General features: G+C 47.5%; 1 protein-coding gene across 1 annotated transcript; it reads left to right on the top strand.

Annotated features, from left to right (window-relative positions):
- Window positions 1-265: 265 nt before the first annotated feature.
- LOC144722347 (syntaphilin-like) lies at window positions 266-22,916 on the top strand. Its single transcript, XM_078600534.1, has 6 exons — window positions 266-576; window positions 3,075-3,260; window positions 13,650-13,734; window positions 14,751-14,951; window positions 17,544-17,693; window positions 19,749-22,916. The coding sequence occupies exons 3-6, from the start codon at window positions 13,697-13,699 to the stop codon at window positions 21,355-21,357; spliced, it is 1,998 nt and encodes a 665-aa protein (XP_078456660.1). The 5' UTR covers window positions 266-576; window positions 3,075-3,260; window positions 13,650-13,696; the 3' UTR covers window positions 21,358-22,916.
- Window positions 22,917-24,187: the final 1,271 nt, after the last annotated feature.

The following is a 24,187-nucleotide window of genomic DNA, read 5'->3' as shown; positions in this document are numbered from 1 at the left end:
TGTTGGCTGGTGGTGGTGTTGGCTGGTGGTGGTGTTGGCTGGTGGTGGTCTTGGGTGGTGGTGGTGTTGGCTGGTGGTGGTTTCACTGATGGGAAACCGCGCTGCCGGGCTCGCGTCATCGCGGGGCGGAGTTGCCCGGGGGCTGTGCGGGAGGGAGGCGTTGGAGAGTCGCTGGGTGTGAGTGCTGCTGCTGATGGTGGTGGTGTAGTGGTGCTGCTGCTGCTGGTGTAGCTGCTGATGGTGGTGGTGTAGTGGTGCTGCTGCTGGTGGTGTAGTGGTGCTGCTGCTGGTGGTGTAGTGGTGCTGCTGGTGGTATAGTGGTGCTGCTGATGGTGGTATAGTGGTGCTGCTGCTGATGGTGGTGATGTAGCTGTGCTGCTGCCGCTCGGTCTTTGGGAGCTTCTGGAAGAGGTGTCCCCCCCTCCTCCCCGTCTCCCACGCAGGCTGCTCCTTCTGCTGCTCCTCCTGCTGCTGCGGAGGCGGCGGCGCGCCCCCCACGCTCCCGTATCCCGGGGCCCCCCGCGACCCCAGCGGAGCGGCGAGCATCACGAGGGGAGCGGGGCCCCCCACTGCTCGGTGAGAGGGCGGTGGGCACGGGGGCACCCTCACCACCACCACCACGACCACGACGCCGCGGTGATTGCAGGGGGGTTTAGAGGGTGGAGACTGTGGGATGCGCACTGCATCGCGCGTGGAAGGGGATGTTCGTATTCCTACTCTCATCCAAGAGGGATGGGCGGCGTTGCACATGAACGACACGGCGTGCGCGTTAGTAACACACGTGGTGGCACGCATGTGCGCTTGCATGTCCGTATCGCAGACGGGGTCTACGCACTATGCGCCTACTACGTCTGTGGTGTGGCGGTGGTGGCGGTGGGGATCAGGCTGCGGCTGCACGATACGGGGCTTGTATATTGGCCAATGTGCGTAAGGTGTACGAGGATATTGTTATTATTCGCTAATAACACACGCGCGATTGACTAGCTTACACCACTTAAGACTTTGTATCGCGTACCCAAATTTTACATTTGTCTCATTTCGTCCGTGAGGATTTCATGAAACATGCACACGCTGAGCGCTGCGACTGTGAATACGGTAAATATATAAGCGCCCGCCTGCCCAAAGCACTACAGTGTCAGCAATTGCCTAGCAATGACGCTAACAATACAGCAGTATCAATAGCCTAGCAACAACGGTGCAAACAATATCATAGCTCTTACTGCCGAAGCAATATGACCCGTTACATAGCTGTTTAGCATGCTGTGCGATTGATTCCACAAGGCCCTGTGATGATGCTGCTTGCTGCCTGTCATCTAGCCAGCCACCGCTGTCACGATCAGAGCCAGGTGACACGGACGCTTGGCATGACTGCCCTTTTGCCGAAGCTCGGACTGCCACTGCCACATTACGTCGTTTGTTTAAAGGGTCTCCGCTAGCGTTTAAAGGGTCTCCTGTTAATAAATGTCGCCATGCATGTGCAGGGCGCAGTGGTTGATTGCATTTAAATGCTGCCCTGTCCTGCAATGTGCATCCGCGTCGCATAGGGTGGCTCAAGGCTTTCACTTCGCTTTGTGAATGTCAACACGACCCAGTGTGTTAAAGAGCGGTGTGCGGTAATAGTGCAATACTGACTCGTTGATGGATTGATGAACTTGCAGCAATAGCGTTTTGAGTTATCTAAGCATTCGAGTCATTGCGACATTAACCCCATAAGACTGAGGATTCCGTGAAGAGAGTGTGAAACGCATCATCAGAATTGTTTTCTTTACTCATGGCACTGAAGAGCAATGTAAACATATCCAGATGCATTACTGTACACCGCACTAAACACGGCAGCAAGTGTCCATATGGCGTCATCCTGCATGCACTCTGCCGTACACTACTGACACTTGCACACTTGCAGAATAATTCAGTGCAGCATAACAACCCACCCGTTGCAGTGTTCATCATCATCGTCACGTCTGGCAATGCACCCTGGCTTCTTGAACGATGACACTCGAGCGGTGGAGTGCTCATAAATGCATTCCATGATATTACGGGGAGAGTAAGAGGATGAATGCAGTCTTCACTTGGAGGCAGGTTATAGCAGCCATGGCACATACACACACACATCTGAACATTTTATTGTGATTTGTGCCATTGCTTCTGGCATATTAGACTAATTGCAGTACGTGACATCCTCATTCACAACGGGCTGCAGGATGCCATTGCAGCCTGCGTACTTTTGCTGTCGTGTGGAGCGGTGGAACAGTGGTGAGCAACACTGGCCACCCTTGACCGAGTTTTGATTCCCAGCCATGGCTAACATTAGTGGCGAGCGATGCCTGAACCAGGCCTGCCAACCATGCGTTCTCCAGACTGGCACTGAATTGGCATCATGGCGATGTTAGTGTACGTACATTATCATCACACCCCCCATGACTAATACTGCATGGGGAGGCTCTTAGCCAGCAGTGTATTGACTAAGGGAACTACATTGTTATTATTTACATTACTATATAGCGGCTAGTTTTATTTTTTTACTCGGCACACGCTATGTGTTTTAAAAATATCGCACAAAAACCTGCCGTGATATTCTGCAGTCCTCCAGCACAAAGTGTGGTCTATGTTTATGAGTCTTGTTCCATTAAGCTTAGTCCGAGTATAACAAACGTGTATTGTATTACGTGTATGACATGACATACATTCTACCACTGGTGACTGAAGTAGGCTCTAACCTTGGAAATGCGTGAGCGCATTGCAGCTTCTGAAGAATAGATCCAACGAATTATAAAAACTAAACTAAAACTATTATTTTACCACTGAAGACCCACTGAACTATATAGCTATTTTTCAGAAGCGACCTGGTCACCAATGATAGCTCAATGATAGCTCAACGAAGTGGCTTATCATTTGAACATATATAGCAGCCAATACTCTAAGCCGCACGTTGATTCTAAGTGTGGAGGGAAAAACCGGAGGACCCGGAGAGAAATCATGCAAAGTACATGCAGACTCCAAATATACGCATGTTGATTCTAAATTATATGTAGTGTGATTTATTCACGGACTGTGTGTTGTCGCACATGTTGCAGATGGTGGCAAGCACAAGCACGCCGAGTATCAGTCCGACAGAAGAGACCGTTTTGTCATCAAGACGCCTGCCGGCGGTGCTAAAGGAAATGTGTTTGGAACATTCACGTTCAGAGCAGAGACGGGGAGGACATCTCAATCTCACTACTACTGCCTTGGGCGTCTAGAGCCACAGAAGCCTCCCACCGGTAACATTTCTGTTTGCTCTGGCCACCGATAAACCCGCACTACACCACAGTACCATGGATAGATCACTCGATCCGTCTGGCTTCATTTAGAGCTTCAGGCAACAAAATGTGTTTGCACACTTGTGTGATGTACATCTCAAAGGATGGTTGATGCTTGGCTTTAAGATTTTTTAAGTTGCAATTCCCAAGGACAGTGCAGTGCAGTGCTTACAGATGTTGGCAACGTATAGCACCAACATGAAGCCGGTATTACCTTGCACCAATTGTCCCATGCCTCCTCCCCATTTTCACACTCTATAATCATTACCCTCATCATCCCATCCCAAAAACCTGAGTGAGAGAGGTCTCCCGGACCGTTGCTGCTGTGGCTGTTGGCATCGTGCTGTGAGCCAGCCTTGGGTGGGTGCCCCTTGGAGCAGATTATCCTTCCGCCTCCGCGCTAAGCACTGTTTCAGGGAATGCCACTTGCGGTGCAGTTCGCTTGAATTATTTATCGAGGCTCCCCGTTCTCAGTGGAAGCGGACCTCACGGACGCTCAAGGCTTGGCACCCGTACACTGTTGTTGATTGGGCTACAGAACAATTAAGATGGTTGGAAGTGGTGGTGGTGATGATGGAGATGAAGTTGATCAATTGTTTGACACAAAACGCAAATGGTACCCCGAATTTAGAATCTGAAAAAAAAAATCTGTATTTATAATGTCATGCAAAACCATAACGACTATAATTAACATCGCATGCTTATTCAGATATTTTTGTTTTATATTATGGCTTTGTTAAAATCCCCAAATTAACTGTTTTTGATACAAATCATAATTTTAGCCATAATACTTTGTTATACTGTAAAGCACTGTATTGACCTTGAGCGCGGTAATGCGAATGAATGCACAGGCACACTGAAATACAACATCAACCACACAAGTCAATAGCGTCATCACTCTAATTCAATTACACCGTAGTTTGTTATATGCACGCTGTAAGCCATACATTTAGCACCGTGACATTACATTCATGAACGTACTTGTACTAGACGATGTACTGAAACGTCGGCAAAATCATATTGTGATAATGAAATGGCGCATTAGGACGTCAACAAAAGATGTTTATGACGGCGTGCACGGCGAAGGGGGGGAGATCCCTGGTTGGGGAGAGATCGTGGATACGTAAATCGGGTAAATCGACCCGACGGCAGGCCAGGCGCATCACGACAGGCTGAGACTGAGGCTGTGGCTGCTTGCTGCTGCCATTCTTCAAGCAAGGCTGAGTCATGGCCAGTCACGTGGTGTGCAATGAAGCGGCACTCAGGCAGGCATTATATTCCGATGATGAAAGCTGGGCAGCAGCAGCCACAGCAGCCGCATAATTCAGAGCTGTTTGGGAATTAATTTCGGACAGCCGAGCAAACATGCAACACGACTGCTGCTATGGATTGTGGGACTAGGCAATGAGCACACATCTCGTACTGCCCATTGAATGCACCGCTGCCAAGTGATTTATGTGCTTTTAATGAACACAATTGGCTGCGATCAATTGACATCGATGTTTTTCTTTTCGCTTGTTGCCACGATATTCTTAACACATGTTAATACAGTACACCACAGCACAATGTACGGATGGCAGTATAACCACGATATGTAGTGTAGCCAACAACCAAAACAGCATAGTACAATCATAACAATGTAACTTCACCAGGCAATAAAGTTAGTCAAAGGTAAAGGTGCAGCCTTGGAAATTGCTTGCTCGCACCACTGCTGCCAGAATGGTGTCCAAACCTAGGCGCTCTAGAGCCCTTTTGACCGTATTTGGCCTACTCTTCCCAACTGGTCACGACTTAGAAACTAAACTACTTTTATTTTACCAGATAAGGCCCCCTGAACTATGTAGCTCTTTTTCAGAAGCGACCTTGGCCACAAATGATAGCTCAGTGAAGTGGCTTATCGTGTGGAAATTTATAGCAGCCAAATACTCTAAACACGTGATGTTAATTCTAAATGTGGAGGGAAAAATCGTAAGACCCAGAGAAAAACCACGCGAGCATGGGGAGAAAGACCGGCAAACTTAAAATATACAGCAGGTGTCAGGATCGAACCCATGACCTCCTGTATACCAGGCGAAGTAGTTAACATCTCGCCACTTTACTCCACCACACGCACTGTGGCGATACACTAATTGTGGTGTGTACCCATTGGTACTGCCGGGTGGACTGAGGTGGAGAGATTAAGAAGCATGCCTGTTTATTAAACTGGCGTGCCAGGAGATTACACCAACGACCTCTGGATTGCAAGTCCAGTTTGATAACCATCATGCCATGGCGGCATCCCATTGAACTGTTTATTGAATATAATACAAAACGCTGCATAACATTAGTAAACAAAACAATACAATACTATACAATCGGACAGCAAGGCACAACACAGTATTTCCCCCGCACCTCCGATAAGCACGGTTGTCAACGTACGGTGCGAAAGAAGTTCAACATACATACGCACGTACATTACACAGCCCAGTACCTAGTTACGGCAAAACACTGAAGCACAAAGGATAAACTGCGCGCCATCCTTTTAACAGTGGTAACGCAGCTCTGGCACAGACGTTGCTGTGGTGACGCTTCGAGATACAACACCCTCACCACCCGTCTGCACGATTGCCGGCGCGCTATATAGCCGGCGGCAGCAGTCTGTGTGTACCGGCTATGACGCGGTGCACCTATTCCAAAGCACCGCTGTATTGTACAGCTCTAAAACAATATGTAGGTGCACCCGTTCAGGCACAGCCACAAATGGAAGACAGGTGTCATAAACTTACAAAACACCGTACAGTTAAGACAGGTGCACCTATCCTGGCACCGCTATTGGAAGAGCTAAAATATTTCAAGTTCTTTCCAGTGGCCAAATACGTTGGTGGCGATGCACGGGTGGCGGATCACAAGAGATTTTGCTGTGGACCAATCAGTTTCAAAGACAATGCATATATTATCAGAGTACGTTTTTTGTTTGCATTCTGACCCACAAGTATTGTGGTTAATGCAGACATGATTCCTTGTAAAAGGTTTCAGTTTGGTGTTTTAACATCTTAACACCTGTTTTGTTGCCAGAAAAAAGGGGAAAACCTATTCTCATAAGTGTACATTATTGATATATTACGATAACTTACCTTGTCTGTTATATTGTATGTATTATTATTAGTTTATCATATAAAAATAGTTTACACTTGTATAAAAAGTTGCCATACATACGGTACGCATGGGCGCCATCGGTTAGGTGCCATCCTGCGCGGGAATGTTCGCTCTGGAACGTACAAAATGTGTCGCTTCATGGTTAAGTTCGTAAATCTCGAGTATGTCATAGCGAAAGTATGTAAAGCGGGAGGGTATAAATCGGGCTGTATTAATCTGTAGCAAATAAGATATGTTTAGCCACCTCTCTATTATTATTTATTCATATGCAGTACATTGTGGCAGGGCAGATGAAAAACAGTGGAAAAATCTTGACTTAAAGCGTTCGTAACTGCAGGAATTCATATTCTTTGGGTCTTTTGGTAAAGTCACGTAGATGGGTTCAAAGAAAATAATAAAAAATCTACGACGTTTCGATCGCAACACAAGCAATCGTCATCAGGATGACGATTGCGCAACACAAGCAATCATCAGGATGATCGAAACGTCGTAGATTTTTTGTTATTTTCTTTGAACCTATCTACGTGACTTTACCGAAAGACCCAAAGAATAGTGTAAAAATAGTGTTTTGTACACTAAATGAAAGCCAGTTACATGAAGTAGCATCACTCATTGAAAAATGCATCGGCATCACAGGGTTAAATCCATGCGGGTTTTTGTTGGTCTTTGCTTTCTGCTGGATCATCGCGTAGCCCACTGAGACCCACCACAACGGATCATCACAGTGCTTGGTGGATTGGCCACTACTGAAGTATCCGCACCTCCGATTAGCATGGTTGGCTACGTACGTCGCGAAAGAAGTTCAAAATGCATACCTACAGGGTCTTTGTATTCTGGAACTATAGATATAGCCAATGTTAAGGCTCTAGAAGCACTACTAGTTGAAGAATACCAGAATATATGGTCCAACAACCGGCCTAGCAGAAGCAGAAATAGACCCAATGTACGAAGAAATGAGCCAACTTCTAAATAACGGTGAAACACACTACGACACATTGGGTGGCTATGACGCCAAAGGTCGGTGAAGGGAGATGAGAGGGTGATTGGTAAATATAGCGTCAGACAGATGTGGCACTCCTTGAGCATGTTGGCACAAGACAGCGGAAGGTGGAAACAAATGACGACATGTGCAGTGGACACCTACGGGCGATCTGCCCATGGATCGTGATGATGAACGGGAAGTGTACGCTATGAGACCTCCTTTGCCAGTAGCAAGATATAGTAATGGGTTTTTACCATTTTATCTGGCACAAATTCTGACACCTTTATACAAGGGATCATGTTTGCAATAACAACAACACAAGTAGTAAAAAATGCAAACAGAAAGAGACAACTCTGATAATGATATGCACTTGAGACGAGGCTCTACGAAAATCCGTTTCGGGTGTGGACCAAGCAATTTCAAGGACAGTGCATATCATTATCAGAGTTGTCTCTTTTTGTTTGCATTTTTGACTACTTGTGTTGTGGTTATTGCAAACATGATCCCTTGTATAAAGATGTCAGATTTTGTGCCAGATAGTGACGTGACGGGAATGAACGCATTTAGAACAAACAAAAAATTGCACGAAGTTCAAAGAGAGAATGTATAAATTAAATTGGACTGGATGCTCACGGACAAACTCCTAATAAAATTCAACACAGAATGCAATCGCAGGCTGGAGCGATGCATGTTACACTGGTGTTGCCTTCCTCTAGCAGTGGATAGAACACGGTTGAGGATGATTGTGCCACACAGGTAAAGGGGTTATGTATACACTTTTCTGTACTTATTCAAATGTTGTACATTAATAAGGGTGTACTTATCCTGGCACCAGCGCATAGGCGAACATCTCTTACGTCCATATTTACAATCGCACATGAATAAAACTCAAGGATGCACATACCACACAGGTGAACAACGCTTACATGCAACTACTATATACAAGAGAGAGAGGTGCACTTATCGTGGCACCTTCAATATTGATGTAAAAAATTAAGGCACACAAATTACGAAATTACAAGTCAGTGTCCAAACTGCATTTACATTGTTTTTTTGCTCTTGCCAGCATTCTATCTTCAAGTCGAGGCACCAGAAAAGCTCTGTACCCACCTATGGTTGAGTGTTTCATGGAGCAGAGTTTTGCCACTGTTTACTATTTGAGTTCAATGAACATTCCTAGCAAGATGAAGCCCAACAAACCAGAGGTTGCAATGTGGATTTGTGAAAACGGCCCAAACTACGTGTATGAAAATAGAAGGGTTGACACAGATTGACACTGTGGGAAAAAATTTAAAGTTTGTATAGCTTACATTGTTGCAGGATTGTTAACGCTCTTTAAGACAAAATGCATGAGAGTGAACGCCCAACCTTACTTAACACAGGCTACTGCCACGGCTGAACAAAATACATGCGAAGAGTATTGGATACTGTTTATACGATGTTGTATGCTTATGCAAAATCAAAGATTGTCGTATATCCGTGTGTCAATTCGTCCCGGTGTCTCCTGTCACTGGAGGTTAGGGGGGTTTAAAATATTTCATGTGTTGGCATGACAACGTATTAAAGGTAGGATCTTGAGAGCAATGTTTGTTTGGCGAAGGCTGATTGTGAACGACGGGATGAACAGGTGGAATTGAAATGCAGCGTGGCATTCTATGGATATTGGCAACAAAGCTGTTGGAAATTCAGTTTCGCGTGCTTAATCGCACAAGTATGATCACGTGACCGGGCACACACTTGCTTCACCGTAACACATTATTTTTGCAAAACATTGTCACGTGATTCGTAGTCACTTGCCATGCCGTGTGGGTAAATGGGAAGACCAACACTTGGTGGATGCCGCATGAGGGGGTGAGGAATTGAAGGATCTGGAACATGACATCTAACAGTCCACATCTGACTGGTGATCAATAAGGGTTCACCGTGGGAAAAGCAGGATATGGGGTAGCGCAGTGGTAATTCTCAACCTGTTTTTGGCTACTGTGTCCGTTGTAAAAATTTGTTTCAACCGACTACCATCCTTGCCTGACCCAACATGGTTCTAAAAAAAAGTAAGAATAATGAACATCAATATTTTAACAGATTTGTCCATTTTGTGAGGTGTCCTGACAGGTATCTGCAAGCAAGTAAAAAATAAATTAAACGGACGCTCTGCACGCATAAGATAATTTGTTCGCACTCTATGGTTACTCTTGGAAACCACATTGTTTACGATCAATGAGTTCAGAAAGGTCTTTTATATCGTTCCAGGTTACCATATGGATTGACAATTTTATCATAGATATTTAATATTGTCAGATTCATACATTAATATTCACCAATGACGCTCACGTACGATATAATTTCACGAATTTATAAATCACCCCACGTGCCCTCTGGGACATTGCCACGTGTACCCCCCACCCCCACCCCCCTGGTTGAGAACCACCGTGGTCATCCGTGGCAGTGCTTCATGGTGCATTTTCACGACTCTTCTCTCACCTTCCTCCCCATCTGCCTTAAATGGGCACGCAACTCTGAATTACAGTACAGAGTGCCAGTCTCACTCGCACGTGAGACGACTAGCGTCTTAGCATCTCATATTTCCGGTCGTCTGCTGCTCTGGGTTAGATGTTGCATTCCAAATCATGTGTATTTCAATGGCCCAATTTGTATTCAGGTTCTGCTGGAGTGCTGGTAAGTGTGGGCACGTACGCTGTGCTTTTGGGAAGAAGCGGCGATGCAGCGGATAGCGCATTGCACTACGATCACAGAAACTCAGGTTTTATTCCTGACCATGACACAGAAAGTCAACACTAAAGCCAATTGCTATCTGAAGCTGCAAAACCCATCTGCGTAATGGATCACATCAGTTAGGGATTGGATTGAGTGGGATTGGATCCTGTGTGGCATGGCGCATACCAGCCTTACTTGTCCCAATGGCTTATAAGGTTAAACTGGATTTTCTTCATGTGCGTATGTGTGCAGTTTGCTGGGGAGCAGTAGTGTAGCGGTTAGCGCGCTGCGCTATGAACCCGGCGACCCGAGTTCGGTTCCTGCTCGTGGCCAACACCGGTGACGATTATCTGAACCTGTTCAGGGCCTCCACTAGGTCGACTCAGCCTCAAATGAGTACCTAGTGCGATGTGTAAACATCGTCACTTGGGAGACAGGCTGCTCGTGCGTGGTGCTGGCCACCCAGCCCCTCGTGCACCGTCCCCGCCTTCGTAGGTGCTCGCTAAAAGCACTTCCCCCAACAGTCTGTTAAGGATATATGGGGGATCTTTGTCTTTTTTTGCACTTTGCTGAACGGATAAACTTCATCACGTGACTGCTTTTTAGATTTTTTTTCGCGAAGCACAGCCAATTTAAGCCTTGAAGCCTCCTTTGTAATTGCTGATTTCACCTCCTAACCTTTGTCGGGGTTTTCTCGTATTATATGTGTATATTGTGCAACAGATGTCCCAATTAGCGTGAATCCACTGAGATGTCTTTGATGCTGCTACGAGAACAGTTGGGGGGGACATATTTGTGAAGTCACATTGGGCGATTTGAAAGCATAGAGTATACATCATTATTACAGGTTATGGGAGTAGTAAATTATCGTAATTGCAACTCTACTCCTAACCTAACAAATATACACTTATATCACTTGCTACAATGCGGGATTTTGTAAACCAAACATAAATCGAGGGATATCTCTTAATAATTTGCAGGTCTTGTGGTACGTTAAACTGCCCAATTTTGACTTGCTAATGTAAAGAATTAAAGATACAAATAAGTTATTTTCTAGACTTGGATTTTTACCCGTAATTTTCCCGAGTTAGTCAAAATGCCTGCGTGAACAAGTATCAGGGTGGTGCTCGTTCCCATTAGCAACCAGTGCTGCACATTCCACATTACTACAGTACTATAAAATCACAGCCACGTTACATAATTCGGGGGGGCGGGGGGTAATGGGCAGAATTTATCCCAAGCTAAGACTTTAACTCCTTCTAATGCCCAGTGAGGCACTGCAAAATTCCATGCAGCTAGATTAATTTGAACGCACAATATAATTATTTTGATATACTCTTTCCTGTATTCCGAGTCGTAATGAGTTGTTTTATATCAATATAAAATGCAATTTTAAGTGCAATGCCTAATGTATTTAATTTATATGAATATTGGATTTTTTTATTCACACTCTCCATGCAAACGGTTGTTCTCAAGATATGACCCCTTGCATTATACCATTTGTAACAGCTCAGTTTTGTCTTTAAGAAAACAATTGAATATCCAAGTTCCTTCTGTACCGCAATTATTAAAACTCATTTGCCACTATCGGCAGTAAATGACAGATCTTCCCTTCTGCTTCTCAAACGCTTGACATTTTCAGCATTGGGTCATACATAATTGATGACGGATCTGTGAAATGTACCACGGAAGCTTCATTTCATCCTTTCATTTAAAGGACAGGGCATTTAAAAGTGCTGCTCTAATCTCTGGTACACAAATGAGTGCTGAAAATATACCAAGTGATTTGGTTTTGCAGAAAACTAGAATGTTGAAAAGCAAGCAAAATATTACAAAAATGTTACGAAATTTTTGCTGGAGATTATATTCGGCATCATCAGGTGTTCACAATTTCTCAGCTCTCGTGCGGAGGGCTTAATTACGATTATAGACCTTTGTGAGTAACAGTAAATGAACGCAGTGTCTAAATACAGAAATGCACTGCTTTGGTCACATTTCAAAAAGCAACTTAGGGCCATGATGCCGCCTGTTGTTGATATCAATAACGGCAGGGAAGAATGGCGAGCTCCTAGTTCAGTGGTTTCTTCACTAATTTTCAAATGGATGGCCACTTTAGCCAATAAGACATCATCAGTTTGATGGCCGCCACATATTTGAAGCCATTGGGGTCTGACAGCACGGCGATGATGGGGTGTTTTAACTATTTGTGTATTGTCGGGGGGCTGCACGTCAGGGGCCGCCAGTGGTTCCTGGTGGCCTTACAATGAAGAACACCGTCCTAGAGTTTCGCCTGCAGCAGTTACATCGGGATTTTTAAAATTGTTTTTTTATTTGACAAGCAAGACCAATGGAGGGCATGGGGTGGGGGGGGCACACAACTCATTGGTTGGGGGGTAAATGGAGGAAATGGGCTCACTGTCCCACTTGCGAGGGGACTGGGCGGGGACGTGAATTTTTTTTTGTATATGGGGAAGGGAAGTTAAGGGAGAAGGAGGGAAAAAGTAAAGGGAGAAAGGGTGGGGGGCGGGCGGGGGGAGTTCTTCAGTCTTCCGTCGAAACATTGACAGTGGAAATGGCTTTCGGAGGCTGCAGCAACTGCGTCACCGAACTGATGATCTCATACGCTTCGCCATGACAGGGGATTTCACGTGCAGTTAGATTGAGAATGAGAAAATGAGTGTTTTTAGCTCAATAAAAATTTTTATTTCACCACATGTGAATGTAAAACCGAGCAAATTACTGCAACGTTCAAGATGAGAATGTGTTCGATGACATTTAATCCTGAAATGCAGATCATCTTTTCACGGCTGGGATAAGGTCGAGACGAGAGGAGACAGATACTCATTGTCTGTCCAATGTCCTATTTTTGTTGACGGTTAGAATCCTGATACAAGAATCAATGCGGCTTCTTTGAATTTAATGGGAGTTGTAAATACATTTTAAATGTGAACAATGGGTTTTAAATGAAAGAATATTTACAAAGATCAATAAATACTACACATTATATAAACCTAAATCCCTACCCTACTTACCTATAAGAAAAACATTCGGACTAACATTTGCAACAATAATAATGTCTTGAATAAAAAATAAATAGGATGGATTTTAATGGTGCAAATTAATTCAGCTACCGAGGGAAGGTGGGGGGGGGAGACACGGCGTTGAAGCTTGTTATTGAAGTCCATAGGGGTCGACATTTGAATGTTAAAAAATAAACAAAACGACGATGAACACTCCCGTTTGCCGTCACTGTGCATTACTGGGCTGCTCCGATGCTGCAATGGATGTCGCTGTGATGGAAAAATAACACACACTTTGCCAATTCTCACCACCCAACCCGAATCCGACGTGTGAATGTTTTAATGCCCGTGGGCGGGTGGGGGGGAGGGGGGTTGGGGCTCAAAGGGTTTACCCAATTGATGCCGCTGAGCAGCAGGTGTGGTGCTGCAGGACTCGTTGGGGCAAGGAGGGCTCACGCGGGAACTGGCTCCTCTCACGATGGCGCGTGTCGTCCGCAGGTGCGACCAGGCACAGCGGTGGCCGACGCGTCCGGCACGGAGTCCCCATGTCGAGCCGCAACACCTCCCCTGCCTCCTCGCCCAGGTGAGTGTGCCTCCCTTGCGATCCGTGACCCACTTATTTTTCTTTTTCTGCATGCCGTTTTTTGAGGATTGCAACAGATTACGAATTGATGTCGAGATTTGATATCCAGTTGACTGCTTCAGGAGTATCCGCCTGGATTTGTTTCAGATCGCCACTGAATGATCTGATTGGGCAAGTCGTTGACGAGATGTTGTACGGTCTGAGCTGTCGCACTGCAGTCACAAACTGGACTCTCGTTAATTTCACATTCATGGAGAAAGTGGCCACAACTTCCATGGAGTGTCCGGATCCGATTGAAGGAGGACCTTCCTCGGTAGGTCAGATTCTGGTTGGAGGATTGTGGGGTCGCTGGATTTCTGCAGCAGGGTGGTGTTTGCCCAGGCATCCCTCCATCGTGCTTCGGTGGTCTTTGTGTCGTCATCATGGAGGTTCTTTGCATATTGCCAGAAAAGTTTTCTGGATTTGAGCCACCTGTGCGGTGGTGGCATGGAGATGTCCTTGTTTATTGGGAGGTTTGGGATGGCCTTGCGGTGCTCCCTCTCACACGTGGCATCGAGGTGGGGTTGTGGAGGAGGAGCGATGTTTGCGAGGACCGGAAGCCACGGCAGCGGTGTGATCTTTAGCATCCCCGGGATGATCCTCATGGCTGCATTTAGCTGAGTAACTATCAGCTCTGTGTGCATTTATTCCTGGCTGGGGCGCAATAGTCTGCTGTAGAGAAGACTAGTGATCTGGTGGCCGTCCGGAGCGTCATTGCGTTTGCCTTTTATTTAGCTAGCTAGCTACTTAGCTATATTTTTTTATTTTACAAGGTAAGGCCCACTGAGCGATATAGCTCTTTTTCAGAAGCGACCTGGCCACAAATGATAGCTCAACGAAGTGGCTTATCATTATCACGTGGAAAATTAAAGTAGCATCCAAATACTCTAAATGCATGTTGATTCTAAATGTGACTGACGGCTAAATATTATTGGGTGCCTATCACGGCCATTGCATGCATGTATTTCCCTTCTTAGGAAAACGCCCCAAGTTCCCATCAAGGGCTCCCCAAAGCGCAAGGTGTCGGCCGGCGCTCAGCTGGGTCTGGATGCCCTTCCCGGAGGGACCCCCAAGCGCCTGTCTGTCCCAGAGGTGTCCCGCTCGGCTCCGGGGCCCGGATCGGCCGAGTGCTGCAGCGCCGGAGCGTGCAGGAGCTGTGACACCAGCCCCAACTTCAGGTTCGCTTCGTCGACCGCATCACCAAGCGTTAAGCGAACTTTCCCGACGATGCCGCTAGGTTTTGTTCCGATTCCCCTGGTTTGCTTCCTTTGCTGATGTTGCTTTATTGTTATGTTTTGGTTATTTTGGTGGCCCAGGTGACTATTGCAAATGAGTCATCATCCCTGGCCTCTTTGAGTTATCACCCTGGTCACACGAAAAAACTTGAACAGCTGTTCAGATGCACAGTGTGTCCTCGAATAATGTGGAACGAAATGGATGTACAGCGTTCCGCACGTAACAGGAAGAAGTTTTGTCAAAGGGAGTTGCTGCCCAAACGGGCAATGAGACGATGCTCATCTCCTGCATGCAGCCCTAAGTCGGGGTTGGAAATTCCATATTCATATGGCAAGGGGGCGAGTCTTTCCATAGAACAACCATAATTGATTTTCCCACAAAATGGGAGTAATTTTACTGATCCCAGAGGGATGATGAGTCAACCCCACAACCAGGATTTGAACTCGCAAACTTCTCATTCTAGATTTGAAGCTTTCGTGACTGCAAGGATTCATGTATCAAGTGATACAGTAAATCTAGCTGTGACAGTCCCACCTGATGACGGAGACTTGTGTTGCCTCCGAAACGTCGTGATTTATTATTTTATTTTTTATTATTACTTTAATTAATTTTTATTTTATTATTTTTTACTTACGTGACTTTACCGAAAAAACCTACGGGTATAAACTTCTGGTTGCAAGTTGCTCGCTGTACTGCCCAGCCACCTGGCCGGATTGTATTCATGGGATATTTTGGGACACCCTAAAAATGGAAAAAGAATTGTGAAATTAAAGATCGCATTCCAGAAGATCAAACATCGAGCCGTGTGCAGAGCGCGATGCTCGCTTGTGGTTAGCTGTGTCTCCACACAGAAGCGCCACACACCAGGCATGCCAGTGGTACATCGCACTACGCAGTAGCTACTGCAGCACTGGAGTGTTTGTGTTCTGGAATCGGCTTTTAATATTTGGTGCTTGAAGTGGTCTTCTTAAAACGTTTCTGTCATCTTGCTTTTAATGTAAAAATACAGTAGCTACTGCAGCACTGGAGTGTTTGTGTTCTGGAATCGGCTTTAAATATTTGGTGCTTGAAGTGGTCTTCTTAAAAAGTTTCTGTCATCTTGCTTTTAATGTAAAAACGCAATATAAATAACATTACAGGTTGTATTTGATGTTCATAGAAATATCCTGGCTTTTGCTATAACCGCCTTTTCCTGGCGAGCGAGCGTACGGCACCTGAACGCCCACGGGAAGGGAATACCACAATATTTCTGTGATCCACCAACCCTCGCTGCCTCCACGGTGCTCTACAGGCATGCCTCGAATAATGCCGTTTCCTTATCGCGCTCTTTGTCCTGGAGGAGAATTCCTGCGTGAGAACACGTGGCCTTCTCCGAGCCGCTCGTTCAGCCAGCGATAGAGGTGCGCACGCTCAGTGGTGCCGAGCCAACCAGCGCCTCCGACTTCGTGCGTCAGCCCGGACGCCACGGTGGCGAGATGTTATCTCCCTCGCCTGGTATACAGGAGGTCGTGGGTTCGATCCCGACCCTGACGCCTGCTGTATATTTGGAGTTTACATGTCTCTCTCCCCGTGCTCGCTCCACATTTTAAAACATACGTTTAGAGTATTTGGCTGCTATAAATGTCCACATGATAAGCCACTTTGTTGAGCTATCATTTGTGGCAAGGTTTCTTCTGAAAACAGCTATATAGTTCAGTGAGCATTACCTGGTGAAATAAAAATAGTTTTAGTTTACAGCCTTGATCGCTCGACCTTTGGTAACTGTTTTTGCTTCATTGTGATGACATATTTGACCCAGAATGTCTGAAAAAAGGCCTGCAAGTGATAGTGCTGATAATGTGGCTAAACAAAGGAAGGCATCAGTATGGATGGAAAAATGCAGGTGCTTATTTTACACAAGCTTTGACCGAATGCCCTGGTGAGTACATTACATATTGTATTTTTTACGTCATCAAGTTATTTTTTACGTATAAAAATGCTTTAATACATGTATCATGTGTACAGTTTCAATAGTAAGGCTATTACCGATACCCCGATTAAGCCTTCATATATCACTCCTAGGTTAAAAAAATAGTGCCGTCAGTAATGTATCTCCATTGGAACCATGTTATAGTGACCTCCTATAACGCTGTTTCCTATTGTGCTGTCGAAATGCATCTCCATTGGAACCATGTTATAGTGACCTATAGCGCTGTTTCCTATTGCGCTGTCGGAACGCATATCCATTGGAACCATGTTATAGTGACCTATAGCGCTGTTTCCTATAGCGCTGTCGGTACGCATCTCCATTGGAACCATGTTATAGTGACCTCCTATAGCGCTGTTTCCTATTGCGCTGTCGGAACGCATCTCCATTGGAACCATGTTATCGTGACCTCCTTTAGCGCTGTTTCATACAGCGCTCCATTTACCAGCAATGCATCCTGAGCGCTGCAAGAGGTATGCCTGCAGTACAGGCCCCATGCGTAGCCACCACCACCACTGCCGCCCAGCTAACAACAAAGTGCTGCGTGCGTGGTTGTGTTTCGGAGCAGCCGCCGCTGGAAGTACCTGTCGTGCAGCGAGAACCATGGAGTGCGCACGCCCGCCCCCGAGCAGTACCTCACCCCCCTGCAGCAGAAGGAGGTCGCCATCCGCCACCTGCGCTCGCAGCTGCGGGACACGCAGGGTCAGCTGGACGACAGGTGCCGTAACCACATACGAACGCCTCGGCACACACACACGGACAGACACAACAACAACAACCGCCATTCGCCACTAAGTGATGGTGACGTCACCATGGCGCCTGTGCCAGGCCAGGTGCACTTTGAGGCCACGTGAAGCATCAAAGGCTCAGACAGATAGACACACACAGACAAAGATCCCCCGTATAGCCTTGACAAACTGTTGGGGCAGGCGCTGTTAGCGAGCACATATGAAAGCCAGAACGGCACACGAGGAGGTGGGTGGCCAGCACCACGCCCGACCGCCTTTGTCTCCCGAGTGGTGATGTTTACACACTGCACCAGATACTCATTTGAGGCTGAGTCGACCTAGGGGAGGCCCGGAACCAGTTCAAATAATCATCACTGGTGTTGGCCGTGAGCGGGAATCGAACTCGGGTCGCCGGGTTCATAGTACAGCGTGCTAACCACTACACTACCGCTCCCCACAGACACACATACAGACACACACACAGACACAAAACAACACAAATGTAATGGGTTCAACTGAGTCGCAGACGTACACTTGGAGGCAACACATTTATTCAGTTCCAACACACGGCGTAACTTCCCCTTAACAGAATAACAACCTATGGTGTTGACCACCAGGCTAACTACACTAGTTACTACGTAACTGGTGTAACCAGGCTAGCTACACCAGTCATGTAGTAACTAGTAACTAGTGTAGTTAGCCAGGTGGTGACCACCAGGCTAAGTACAATAGTTACCACGTGACTGGTGTAGCTAGCCAGGTGGTCACCACCAGGCTAGCTACACTAGTTACAACGTAACTGCTACTACGGACCGGGACCAACAGCTTCGGCCTGGGTCCACGTGTTGGAGACTCGTTGAACGGAGAACGTAGACGAAGGGTTTTTCGAGGATGAACAACAACCCTGGTCCCTCTCGGGACCCGGCTTATATTCTCTGCGGCGTGGCCGGCTCCACCCTTGGCGACGTCCACCTTCCAGAATCCTCGGGAAGGATCTGGGTCCCAGTTACGTGACCACCCCTAGCCCCCTCCTGGGGCCCCTTTGTAGACTTAACTGGTCACGTGTCCTCCCGGGTCAACCAGAGTCCCATGACCTCATCCTTCGGCCGGCACCCACACACAAGCGTGGTGCCATCTAGCGCTATCATTCAGCGCTCACCGGGCCCCTCTAGGGCCGGTCCTACACCCACACCCCTGTGGTATCTGCGATGTCGCTACACCGCACGCCATGCCTCTCTCGGGCAGGCACTGCACGCAACATGTTGACATCCAGCGATGTCACTACACAAAGATAATGATTCCCCCATATAGCCTTTAACAGACTGTTATGGCAAGTGCTGTTAGCGAGCGCTATTAAGGGCGCACGTCTGATTAGCACGGTTGGCTATGTACAAACATAAGTGAGGGGGTGGGTGGCCAGCACCATGTCCGACCGCCTTTGTATTCCTTGTGGTGATGTTTACACACTGCACCAGGTACTCATTTGAGGCTGAGTCGACCTAGGCGAGCCCCAGGACCGGTTTAGATAATTGTCACTGGTGTTGGCCGTGAGCGGGAATCGAACTTGGGTTGCTGGGTTGGTAATGCAGTGCGTTAGCCACTGCGCCACCGCTACCTAACCATTGCGCCACCGCTCCCGTAACACACACTAACACACACACACTGGGCTTGTGGAAGGCGTTGTGTGCGAGTGTGATGGTGGTGTCTGCATTGCTGAGGTTTGGGTCTCTGCTATAATCGCTCTGTTTTTGAAAGTGGGTAAGAAGTTTTTAGGAGTAACAGATGGAAGACATCCAGACAAAAGCACAACGTGATTTTTATCAATTTCCAAGACGACAATTAAAAACTCCCATCTATCTCATTCTAGTGTGCTTCCAGCTGCTACTGAACGCTGCATCGCTGAACTGGAGGGCAGTGACTGCGTTAGTAGGAAAAACCCTTTGCAAGCAAAAATAAAAAACTTACCTTAAAAATAATTAGGAGGGTATTTACATCGCATTAACTTATTTCAGGTGCGCTGTTGAAAACATTGTTTCCCCGCACAGGGAGAGTGAAGTGGAAGAGATGAGGCTGCGGATGCTGCGCATGCGGGAGGACTGGGTGGACGGGGAGTGCCACCGCATGGAGGCTCAGCACGCCCTCAAGGACGCCAAGCGGGAGATACGGCAGCTCAAGTCGCTGGTCGACCTCATGAAGAGCAGCCTCTCCGGCAAGGAGAGGAGCGTGCAGAAGTACTTCATCGACATCAACATTAACCAGAAGCGGCGGCTAGAGAGCATCTTCCACTGCATGGAGGTGGCGCAGAGCACGGCTGTCCACGGGGAAGCTCAGGCCGCCTCGTCGACGCCCTGCTCCCCCAAGAGGGCGCTGCCTCGGAGGTCCACATACACGAAGCTCTCGGACAGCGCGTGCGTGGGCGCGCCGTGCGGTGGCTGGCAGGCGGCAGGAGGGGTGGTTCTCGTGACGGACCGTGCCATGTGGACCGGGGACGACGACTACGACGACGTCGATGAGCGGCTCGCCGTCCTGGACACCGGCTCCACGGAGGGCTCGGACGACGTCGTTTTTGAAAGTTTGGTAAACTGCCGCGAACCGTTTGCCATTCCAGCGATAGCATTCGGCCCCGCCGCAAGTCCCCTTTCTGGGACGGTGGTCCGAGAGCGTCTGAGCAGTGCGGAGATGGTCATCTGTTTGGAGCGGGCAGTTCAAACGGACGAAGAAATTTACGAAACACCTGGGCCCCAAGATGTGACGTGGCACACAAACGGTGGTGCGTTCGGAGATGACGCCTCCCGCCGTTCATCGGCAGGACACGATTGCTACCACTTGGAAAGAAGGGGTGACATGAACACGGCAGAAAATAACAGCCTGGAGATGGGGCAGGTGTGCCAGCAACAGAAGTGGACAGCATCCGAAAGCATTAGTCGCTTGGCGGAATCTAAACTTGAGGCAGTCATACAGAAAATTGACGAAGTGTTCAAGCGTGAAAGCAAATCAAGGCATGCATCACAGTCGGACGCCATCGAGAAGACGCAAGAAACTAAAGAAATTAACTGCAATCATAACGATCGGGAATGTGAAGAAGCGCAGCCAGACAATGCGTGCCTCACGAGATCCCCCTTATCGGACGAGAAGCTGGCGTCTAACGACACTACCGAGGAGTTCACCGCCCCTTGCAGGTCCTACAGCAGGGGCACCATGGGCAGGAGCTGCAGCCTGAACAACATGGAGCGGTCCAGCCCCGAGCTGCGGCCCACGCGACCCGACCACGTGTGCCTGGATGTGAACGCGTACGCCAGCGCGCTGCCCTCGGACAGCCCCGACGGCGGAACGCTCGACTCCATGGAGGAGGACGACGCCGCCGCCACCGGCGCCTCTTCCTCCGAACCGACGGCGGGCCGGGCCTACTGGAGTCGCCACCTCCTGCTGGACACGCTGGCCATCGCCGGGCCCATGCTGCCGGCCGTCGCCTGGCTCCTCGGCAGTAACCGCGGGCGCGGGATGCCCTTCTTCAACCTGCCGGGGCTACTGCGCGGCTGCTGCGTGCTGGCGCTCACCACGCTGCGCTCCGTGCCCCAGTCACTGCTGTCGCCCATCTGTCACTGCGCCCGCCCGAAGCCTCCCGATGTGGGCAACTTGGAGCAGCCGCTGTGAGTCGGGGGGCTTGCGCGGTGCGAGTGGTGGGCAGGCCATCGGCCGGTTGGTGTTCGTCTGCAGGCCATTGGGAGCTATGCAGCAGTACTTTGCCTAATCTTAGACCTCCGTAGGAGTCGAGTGAGAATGTGATATTAATGTAAATGCATTTTGTGTTATGATTTTTGTTAATCTTATTAAAAACACCTCCAGTTGACAATCTACTAAAATATTAATTAAAAAACAAGTCAAACCGTTGTTAAATGTAGCAAGGTTTAATAACCAGGGACGTGCGGTCAGGGGAGGCAGGGGAGGCAGAGCCTCACCTGCCATACTTCAATGAAAATAGCCGTTACGAAAAGTAAAAAAAAAAGAATAATAAAATAAATATTAAGATTTTTCCACTGATCTGTGTTATAAATGTAATTTCTGTACGATTCCAATCATTTTTATAGTCAAAATCGCCAAATTTGCAGAGTTCCGCTGCAAATACAGGAAGAGACAAGAGGTGAGGCAGCGACGAGCTCAGCCTCCTCTCTGATTGCGCAACCCCTCAGCAACTGGATGGAGCGCGGGCAATAAGCACGTGCCTGTTACTATCTCAGTATGTCACCAATGTAATGTTTGTAGACCCCTTCATTTCATGTCCTCGTCTTCCATACTCCAGGTAACTTATTTCACGTATGTGTATAAAGATATTTAGGCTCGCTGGTCTCGTCATGAAACTGCAATGAAAAAGCACCAGGGGAGGCAGCTATCACATCTGCCTCACTGAGGGGGACGTGTCTAACACGCCCCCCTCAGTGAGGCCACTCCCCCCTCAGTGTGTAAATCTGGCTCTGACACTAGCCAGTCCCTCTCCAGCCATTGACCTCACCGCACGTCACTGTTAATAACGTGGATAAAAGTTACAAGTTTGCATTTTATTATGCAGGACCTAAATTATACTGCTAGCAAGGTATACGACCTTGATTTCACTCGATGTCAAAAACTGCATTGGTCCATCTGGGTGCCTATGGATCACGAGCCGCTGGCTTAATCTACAGGTAAACTGCACGGTTTTGCTTTCTGAATATTTGCTCCCTCCTCAAAATGTGCAACAGCTTTTGTGTCAAACGCAGCAAACCTCGTTGACGATGTGTTTTTGTAGCACATCTTCACTGCAGCAGGACCCTAATGTTGTTCATCTTCCGTGGTATGGGGTAACCATATCGTGAATCCTGTATTCCGCGGAAAATTAGTTTGCACCGCCGCCGTGTGCCGCGGGTCACGAGAGGAATCGGCCGCACGACTCCATTGATCCGCACTACAGGAAGACCGTGCTTAGCGCGACCCCGTCGAACACCGATTCGTTATTGCTGCTCCTTGACCTTCCAATTTTTTTCCATAAAAAAATAAGAATCAAAACATAAAGCGCTTACGAGTGAGAGCACGCGGTTACGTACCCGCCAATGAAAGCGACGCAAGCTGGGCCAACCAAGACCCCCCACCCCCCATTGATTTGATTATCGCGATTCGTAGTCACGATTACATACAAAGAAAACCTATCTAATTTGATATTTTCCTCCCCCCCCCCCCCCCCCAAAGTTGGTGAGGTGAGAACTCACGAGACCAGGACAGAGTCTCACAGGTTGCACCTAAAAGAAACCCCACCACAGGCATTTAGACTGAGGGCATCGTCGCTAAGATCACAGAAGTCCCGGAGATCTTCTCTGAGAATAATCGCGTTTGGCAGCGTGGCAGCAGCTCTCCCATCGCTGCCTTGCAGGTGGACAGTAGAATGTAGTCGTGAGTACAGTACATAAAACTTACGGATATTATAATACATTTGTATTTAAGACATTGTTTGCCATCTGTATTGTTATTATTAGCGCTGTCACCGATACCCCAATGAAGCGCTCATTGGTTGCTCGTACAAAAGAAATGACGCTGCTGTCGGGAACGCGTCCCCACACACACGATGTTATAACGACCCCTCTTAGCGCCGATTCGATTAGTGCTGCTCGCTTCTACAGGAAGGCATCTTAAGCGCCGGGCGCGGTCTGCATTTGCATTCGTAGATTATGAAGTTACCGTATTTTTTTTTTACCAGACCCAAATATGTGCCGTATCAGTCCATGTTAAATAATTTTATTTGCATGTTTTTACTTGATATCCCAGTGTAAAAATGCAAAAATCCATTTCTACTCAACACATCACAGCAGCACAGCTGTTAAATGCTGATGCAAAAGAAAAAAAATGTTAAACAAAAATGCACTTCACGTTTGTCTCCCTTGAGCACCTTTTGTCCATCTGCATCCTCGTTTGTCAATCTGAATTTCCGCTCTTCCTCTTTGCAGCCGACTCCTTGCAGCTGCAGTTCCCTGCAGCTCTGTCTCTTTGCACCTCCACTTTTGCCATCATCTGCACACGTGTCACCTGCAGCTTCCTTGTATCCTCACGTTCCCCTATCATCAGACAAGAAGCGTTCTTATCGTATCATCTATTGCGTGCATGTCGAGAGTGCGCAGACTTCCACAATGTGAAATTAAAATTTATTCTAATTTTGATGACAGTAGTACAGTGTTGACGAAAAACTCCTGGAACAATTGAACCGCATCTCATCAGTACGTCTCATGATAACAATACATGACTGTAATGGCTTTGTTTAGTTTGTGTCTGTGCAGCTCACCTTGTGCCTCGATCTGCAGCTCTGCTATTCTCTCTGCAGCTCCGTTTGTTTTTCTGCAGCTCCGTTTGTGTATCTGCGGCTCCGTTTGCCTCTTTAACATTGCAATTTATTTCAGACGTAAGACCAGTTCGTTACTTATTTGCAGCTCAGCCTCAATGATCAGGGTATAATCCGAACACG

Source organism: Lampetra planeri, chromosome 14 (assembly GCF_965212315.1).
Source record: "Lampetra planeri chromosome 14, kcLamPlan1.2.h2, whole genome shotgun sequence".
NCBI lineage: Eukaryota > Metazoa > Chordata > Hyperoartia > Petromyzontiformes > Petromyzontidae > Lampetra > Lampetra planeri.
This window is presented reverse-complemented; position numbering and strand designations above follow the sequence as displayed.

Excerpts from the sequence above, each read along its gene's own strand:
- LOC144722347 (XM_078600534.1), top strand. The coding sequence starts at position 13,697 with ATGTCGAGCCGCAACACCTCCCCTGCCTCCTCGCCCAG. Across the intron at positions 13,735-14,750 it reads TCCCCTGCCTCCTCGCCCAG|GAAAACGCCCCAAGTTCCCA; the intron begins GTGAGTGTGCCT and ends TTCCCTTCTTAG. Across the intron at positions 17,694-19,748 it reads CAGGGTCAGCTGGACGACAG|GGAGAGTGAAGTGGAAGAGA; the intron begins GTGCCGTAACCA and ends TTCCCCGCACAG.